The sequence below is a fragment of the Sinocyclocheilus anshuiensis genome, unplaced genomic scaffold (assembly GCF_001515605.1).
Source record: "Sinocyclocheilus anshuiensis isolate Anshui unplaced genomic scaffold, SAMN03320099.WGS_v1.1 scaffold1143, whole genome shotgun sequence".
Classification (NCBI taxonomy): domain Eukaryota; kingdom Metazoa; phylum Chordata; class Actinopteri; order Cypriniformes; family Cyprinidae; genus Sinocyclocheilus; species Sinocyclocheilus anshuiensis.
The window spans coordinates 354,202-361,738 of NW_015546123.1; the positions used below are offsets into that span (position 1 = coordinate 354,202).

At 37.1% G+C, this 7,537-nt stretch overlaps 1 protein-coding gene across 1 annotated transcript in view; it reads left to right on the forward strand.

The window, feature by feature from the left end:
- Positions 1-1,504, forward strand: part of LOC107700990 (translation initiation factor eIF-2B subunit gamma-like) — a 40,737-nt gene extending 39,233 nt beyond the window's left edge. Inside the window, exon 12 of the mRNA XM_016502870.1 lies at positions 1,360-1,504. Within this exon, the coding sequence (XP_016358356.1) occupies positions 1,360-1,412 (53 nt within the window). The 3' untranslated portion in view covers positions 1,413-1,504. The remainder of the gene's footprint in view (positions 1-1,359) is intronic.
- Positions 1,505-7,537: the final 6,033 nt, after the last annotated feature.

Here is a 7,537-nt window from a genome sequence, read left to right on the forward strand (position 1 = left end):
TACTCACTTTTGTGGCCAGCGGTTTAGACATTAATGGCTGTGTGTTGAGTTATTTTGAGGGGACAGCAAATTTACACTTATACAAGCTGTACACTCACTACTTTACATTGTAGCAAAGTGTCATTTCTTCAGTGTTGTCACATGAAAAGATACAATAAAATATTTACAAAAATGTGAGGGGTGTACTCACTTCTGTGAGATACTGTTTATAGTGTATACTGTCGAAGTTGGATTTGTCTCTGTAATTTTGGCCTAATCAATAAAAAAAAAAGTTACAAGTTTTTGAGAAAAACTTGGACACAATTAATATAAAATATTAGACAAATCAGTGTTGATATATCCATCAGCTATAGCATAAAAATATATGGGGAAATAAATGGTATCAGTCATAATCAGTGCATGCCAAGATTTGTGTTCACTTGTAGTTTATATGTTATCCCCACATTGGGCTCTGGTACACTTGCTGAGTGATTAGACGACTCTTAGACTTTATAGCTGTTCCACTATGGTGGTCTAATACAGTCAACTTCACACACACTCTCTTTCTCCTCCGTCTGAGTGTCTTTCTCACTCTGTCTATTTACTCTCACTCTGTATATTCCCAGCCTGTTTACTGCTACTGGCTGTTCGCTTGTGTTAGCCACAAATGAGTGATAGATATCTCATAAACTCTAGCTGAACACTTTCTCTGTAAGATTCTGTGTTCCCAGCATCATCGTCCTTAGGGGATTGAGCGTGTTGGGTTATGGCTGCTAAAAGCATCCCAGACCCTGGAGACTGGGTTGTACGTCCAGGACCACCCGGCCTGCCGCTCGGCACCGTGTTGTAAGGTGCAATAGATTTGCAGGTGTTACGGAGGCTGATGACATGTACCTTTCCTCAGACTCTTTAGATTCCCATCTTCTTTCTTTGTGTTTGTCCCTCTCGCTCTGTCTTTCTCTCTGTCTGGCATAGCACGCTCTATTTGTCTTTCCCCAAACTTTTGTGTGGATTCCTTCACACTAAAATATGTCTTTATATGGATCATTAGTCTTGCTCTCAAACGTTTAGTTTGGAATAGTCACATTCGGCAAGAGGATATCATCCTTCCTAAGTGAGTGTGTATAAGCCTGACAGATTTGTGAACTGTTTGCTTGTCAGTATGTGATGGAATGGCCCACAAAGGTAAACTCCAGATAAACAAAAAAAAAAAAGTATTTTCCTGTCTTTGATTTATTGAAACAATCATTTCAATACTGAAGTGACTCGTTTGAATTGAACCCGAGTGTTGAATCTTAACAGAACACAGAGCTCATCTCCTTTGAGGCACGACAGATGCCTGACAACTCTTTCTGAGAATCTTGTTCTCTCCCCTCACAGCTGAAAGAACCAATGAGGTCATTGTTGGATCAGACCAACTCATGGAGATCTAGAACCTCTGGTGGAGATGGATCACAGGCCCGAAGACAACCAGATCAACCTGCTTCGATGTGCATAACCCCTGCACAGGATCCATTTTTTATGTGTCCAAATAAAAATGGATTTATTTCTCTCAAGACTTCTGGATTTTTATTTGTTTTTTTGTTTTGTTTGTTTCACCATTTTGGTAGGTGCAGTGTACTTTTGTACTTACAAAAGGAACCATGGAGTTTTTACCATTTAAAATGTGTTGACGTAAATACAAATAGTTCAATCAATTTAATGTGTTCTTTAAAAATAAATAAATAATAGTTATTGCTATTAATATGTTATCATTAATAATAACAATAATACAAAATTAAGTGTAATTATTATTAATATTAATATTAACCATAGAATTAATAAATATTAAAATAATAATAACAATGTGTTAACAAATTTAATTATAATAAATGATGGTCAATGATATACTTATTAATATGGTTAATATTGAAATATGAAAATGTAATTATTAACATTAATTTAAATAATTATAATGTAATTAATGCTAATATTAATAATCATAATAATAGTAATTAAACTTTATTATTATTGTTAATGCTAATGTAAATTTTAATATGAATAATAATTACACCTTTAACTTAATTTAGTATTATGAAAATAGAAACATTTTAAAAAGTGATATAAAAGTAGATAACTTGCTAAATAAGTGTTTTTCCTTTCCATTTTAAATTGTTAGCTCTTAATATATATATATATAATACAAACACACACAGTGTAAATATATCAAAGAACCGTCTGACACCATCACTTCCTCTTGGTATTGCATTATGCGCTATCATGTGGCATAAATGGGTATAAAGTGTTAGATGTATTGAAACTGGGTTCATAAATTGTGTTTGGTTGCAGGTGTTGATCTTGGTGGGTGTCTGTGTAGTTTGCAGTTTGGTCATGGTTGTTTGTCCAGTGGATATCCCATCACCCATCTGTGTGACCACCGTGACTGGGACTGCATGCTCTGGTGCTGAAAGGAACATAACCACAATGGGGATAAGTTTATTTGTACACAAAAAGACTGAAAGAAATGGACCACCCAGTCAGACAGCGACTACTAACAGTCTCTTTTTCTCTCACATACTTGCAGGCTTTCACAAAATGCCTAAAAGGAGCACTTCCTAAAGATTTTCCTCTTTGCCGTCAACGATTTATAGCATTCCAGCACTTATGCATCTCTTAAATTACAGGTCCCTGGTTCCCTGGTGACGATGGATTCAGAGCCTGAGGAAGATGCTCTGTGTGATTTATAACTGTTCCAACTTATTGTTTTTTAGGGCCAATCCAAGTCATTTAGTGTCAGTAGTGGAATGATTGCACGTTCAGTGTCTTCAAAGCTTTGTTTTTGGGGCGTAATGAAATATTTCACAGTGACATCTCTTTGGTGTTTCCCCTTCTTGTCTTTGAATTCATAAAATAATGTGTGTATTTATGAGATTGTCACTGTTCATTTCAGCCTCCCTTTTCTCTTTATTATGATTCAAGACTTTTGGCAGATTAAGCTCATTGGGATCTGCGGTAGTGCTGAGATTTTCCCCCAAATGGCTTAATAATAATTTTTTTTTCAAATAATAAATTGCTCCCTGGAGACACATAATGTTTATTAAATTGTTTGGTGCTATGATGCATTGCACATGTTAAGTAGAAATGAAATGCCCCAGGTCCTTTCTGAATGCCTGTCATCTACTAATACGAAACATGTGTCCTCCATTTTGTCAGTGTGATAACTAATCAGATGTCGTGGCCTTTCAACCCTCTCGCCGCAGTGTCCGCGCTCGGACCACCAGACCTGGCTCAGGAGATGTGGCAGCAGTTGTTTTTCAAAGGTTTGTATATTTAGACAAAGCCTCCCAGAGCTGGAGTCCCCATGGCTGTGTTGGTTTGGAGCTGTGCTCAGTGTCATTCCCCACCCTTTGGGCCAAATGTGACAGATGCTTGTGTTTTCCTGGGCCTGGGATCAGATGTCAACTGGCAGATCATATATCAGGCCCACCTCGCTGGCTCTGTGTAGCTTCCAGCCCGGCTTTCTAGGCCTGCTCATAAGCGAGATGAGGTTCAAGATGTGCCAAACTGAATCAAACACGCCATGAAGATTAAACAGGTATTCTAATATATGATTCCAGTGCTATTTATACACATACACTAATGTTCAAAGGTATGGGTTCCGTTTGATTTTTGTTTTGTTTGTTTGTTTGTTTTAAAAGAAATGAATTCCTGTAGTTCTTTTTGTAGTTCTTTTGTGGTTTCTATTCATCAAAAAATCCTTCAAAAGCATTGTTTCCATAGAAATATTAAGCGGCACAATGTTTTTAATATTGAAAATCAGCATATTAGAATGATTTCTGAAGGAACTTGTGACACTGAAGACTGATGTAATGGCTGTTGGAAATTCGGCTTTTCCATCACAGGAATAAATTACATTTTAAAATATAATATAGTGTAAATAGGTAGTCATTTTAAATTTCATTCAAATTTTATTTAAAATATTACTCTTTTTTTTTTTTTTTTTTTTTTCTTCTGTATTTTTGATCAAATAAATACAGTCTTAGTGAGCACAGGGATTTACAGACCCCAAACTATATACCTTTTTTTTTTTTTTTTTTTTTTTTTTTCTTCTGTATTTTTGATCAAATAAATACAGTCTTAGTGAGCACAGGGATTTACAGACCCCAAACTATATACCAAAAAAAGTACCATGGTCTTATCGAAAAAATGTTAATATTACACTTCAACCAATGTTTATATATATATATATATATATATATATATGTGAAACTGAATTTTCAGCAGTTCTGAAAGAATCAGTGATAGTGTCTCATGATCCTTCAAAATTAAAAACATTGTGCTGCTTAATATTAATATGGCTATTGTGCTTTATCAGGATTGAAATTTGTTGTGGAAGTTTCTGTTTGAGTAATTTAGATGCAAACTGCACTGTAAATGAATGTGAACAGTTCTGTGAGTGAATGGGTGTAAGTGGTAGTTACAGTAAGTGCTGTAAGCCAGAAATACATGTGAGTCATCAGAAATCACAGTGACCTGGATATAAATATGCAATTTGTTACATCCTCCAGTCTTCAATTGGGATAGTGTAGAGCTGGTCTCTCCAGCCCATGAGAGCCAGTGACCTGATTGACCAAATGACAGGCACGGTTGCCGCCTTTGCTCTGAGGGACTGTATGAATGAATGTGTGTGTGTGTGTGTGGGGTGGGGTTTTGAGGGTGGGTGGTGTGTGTATAGTCGGCGGGGAGGGGTGGAGAGATGCTAGGCTGAAGTCCTAAGCATGGTGGAGGGTGGTGAGAGACTCGCTGGCCACCCAAGTGGCAGAAAACCTGCATGTTTTCTGCTGACCCCTACACATTAACAGAACACTTCCTCAATTTGTCTTCTGTGTTCTTGAGGCACAAACAAAATTTCCTCTCTTTTTCGCCTCCTTTTAAGACGCCGCATCCCCCACAAGCCTCCTGCAAACCCTCACGCCCACCTTCAGTGCACACACACTTAACAATTAGTACTTTCTTACTGCTGAACAAAGACAGTATGGAAGCTGTGTGGCCTGTAAAGGCCAATACCCTCTATGACGTGAGGGACTGCGCGCTCTTTCAAATGGACATACTGGCTGCTTTACAACACTCCCCAGGACGCTTGCTAAATAACGTCCGAGCTTGTTTATCTCGCACGACCCCAAGCAAAGTTACAGCCCTTTGACTGGTGGTTCTGTTCTTTCTGTAAGAAATAAAGCCAAGGACTAATCAAACCACTTATCAGATTCTCGAAGATGTAAAGCGCTGTATGCAAGAGAAGATGGATGAGTTGTAACGACTCAAAAACATCTGAAACATCGTTTTGTGGAATCAATAAGATTTCTATGTTTGCAGCATTGTGTCATGCACCTGTACCTAACTTTTTGGTTTGAATGTGCATTTCTTCTTTGAATTCTGCTGTTAAGTTTATAGTTTTAGATCAGGCTTGATGAATTATTTCAGATACATACAGAATATATACATACACTCCAACAGGCATTAAATAAGTAGAGCGAGATAAGAAAAAAAAGGGTCTGATTTCATCTTGCCACCTGCTAGTTTTGTCCCAACAATACCCCTGTTAAAGGGCCACAAACAAAGACGTTTTTTAAGCGAGCCATTCATTACGATGACAAAGGGCAAAGAAATACATTATCATAATTAATCTTATCTGTGGCTGTGGGTGGTGGGTCTTTCCCTTTTGAGACTGACGGACCCTTACAATGCCAACATGTACACATCAGTGTGTCACAAAGCACTTTGGGGGCTAAGAATATTTTAAGCTTTGTAAACATTCGCCAAACAAGTCTTGAATGTTAGCTGGAGGCTAGTGTTTCCCCATGCCTTTATCCACATCGAAACAGTCAGCCACTACCAATTTGAATATAAATTTTGACTTCCTTTCTTAAGGATATTTTCAGAGCACAATGGCGCACGTTTCTAGTATGTGAAAAATTAAACATAGCTGATTTCATGTTAATGGCTGAGTCAGAAAAGTTTTGTTGTCAAATATTAATATCAATGCTTTAACATATTAAATATAATATTAATGTTTTTTCTTTCCTTTTGGGGTCATTTGTGACACACAAGTGACTTTTATTTTACAACCAGGAGGATGACTGATATTAATAACAAAATAAGATAAAGTTAATATTGTTATGTTAAAGCATTGATATTTAATATCAATGTTTGTTACCAAAGCTTTTCTGCTATAGCCATTAACATGAAATATCTGGAATACTGGAAATTGAAGAAAGGAAATAAAAATTTGTTTTCAAATTGCCAGTAAAAAATATGTTGCTTTAGCAAAAATTGACTATTGCCAATTGCCATGCCAATAAATAACAATATATAAACACGCAATTAGTACTTTGTATAATAGTACAGTTAGTAATATGTATACATTTATATATATATATATATATATATATATAGTATATTTATAATCAAAATCAGTCAGTAGGTTAGTTGTGTATTAATCAACCACACCTGAACCAGCTAATCATTGTCTTCAAGACTACTAGAAGGCTACATCTACGAGTCTATCAGGGTTGGATCAAATCTCTGCAGGAAAGTGGCCTGGAAGGGCCAAGTTTGCCCATCACTGCCATACACCATACTGACAAAGCAAAAACAGAATAGTCACAACTTTGTAAATTTATTAAAAAGAAAACTGAAATAAGTACATTGCATAAGTATTCATACCCTTAACTAAATATTTAGCTGAAGCATCTTTACAGTCTCAAGTCTTTTTTTTTTGTTTGATGTGACAAGCTTTGATCATCATAATTTGGCAATTATCTGCCATTCTTCTCCTCACCTCTTCACCTCTCAAGCTCTGTCAGGTTGGATGGGACGCTTATCTTCTACTCTGACGAGTACCTCGGTCCCTGCCACTGAAAAACAGCCCCACAGCATGAGGCTGCTACCAGCACACTTTACTTTTGAGGTGGTACTCTTCAGGTGATGAGCAATGCCTGGTTTCCTTCAAACATGATGCTTGGTATTGAGGTCCATCAGACCAGAGACTCTTGTTTCTCAGAGTCTGAGAGTCCTTTAGGTGTTTTTATGCAAAATCCAAGTGTGTTTTCATGTGTCTTCACTGAGGAAAAGATTGAGTCTGGCCACTCCGACATAAAGCCCAGATCAGTGGAGTGTTGCAGTGATATTTGTCCTTCTCTAGATTTCTCCCATCTGCATATATGATCATGGAGCTCAACTAGAGTGACCATCATGTTCTTGGTCACCACTCTAACCAAGACCCTTCTCAATCAATTGCTCAGTTTGGCCAGGAGGCCAGCTCTAGGAAGAGTCCTGGTTGTTTCAAACTTCTTCCATTAAGGGTAACAGAGACTACATGCTTCTGTGACCCTTCAATGAAGCAGATCTTTTTTCTGAACTCTTCCCCAGATGTGTGGCTTGACACAAACCTGTTTCTGAGCTCTACAGGCAGTTCTTTTGACCTCAGGGCTTGGTTTTTGCTCTGATATGCATTATTAGCTGTTAGACCTTTTATTAAGATGTGTGTGCCTTTCCAAATCATACCCATTCAATTGAATTT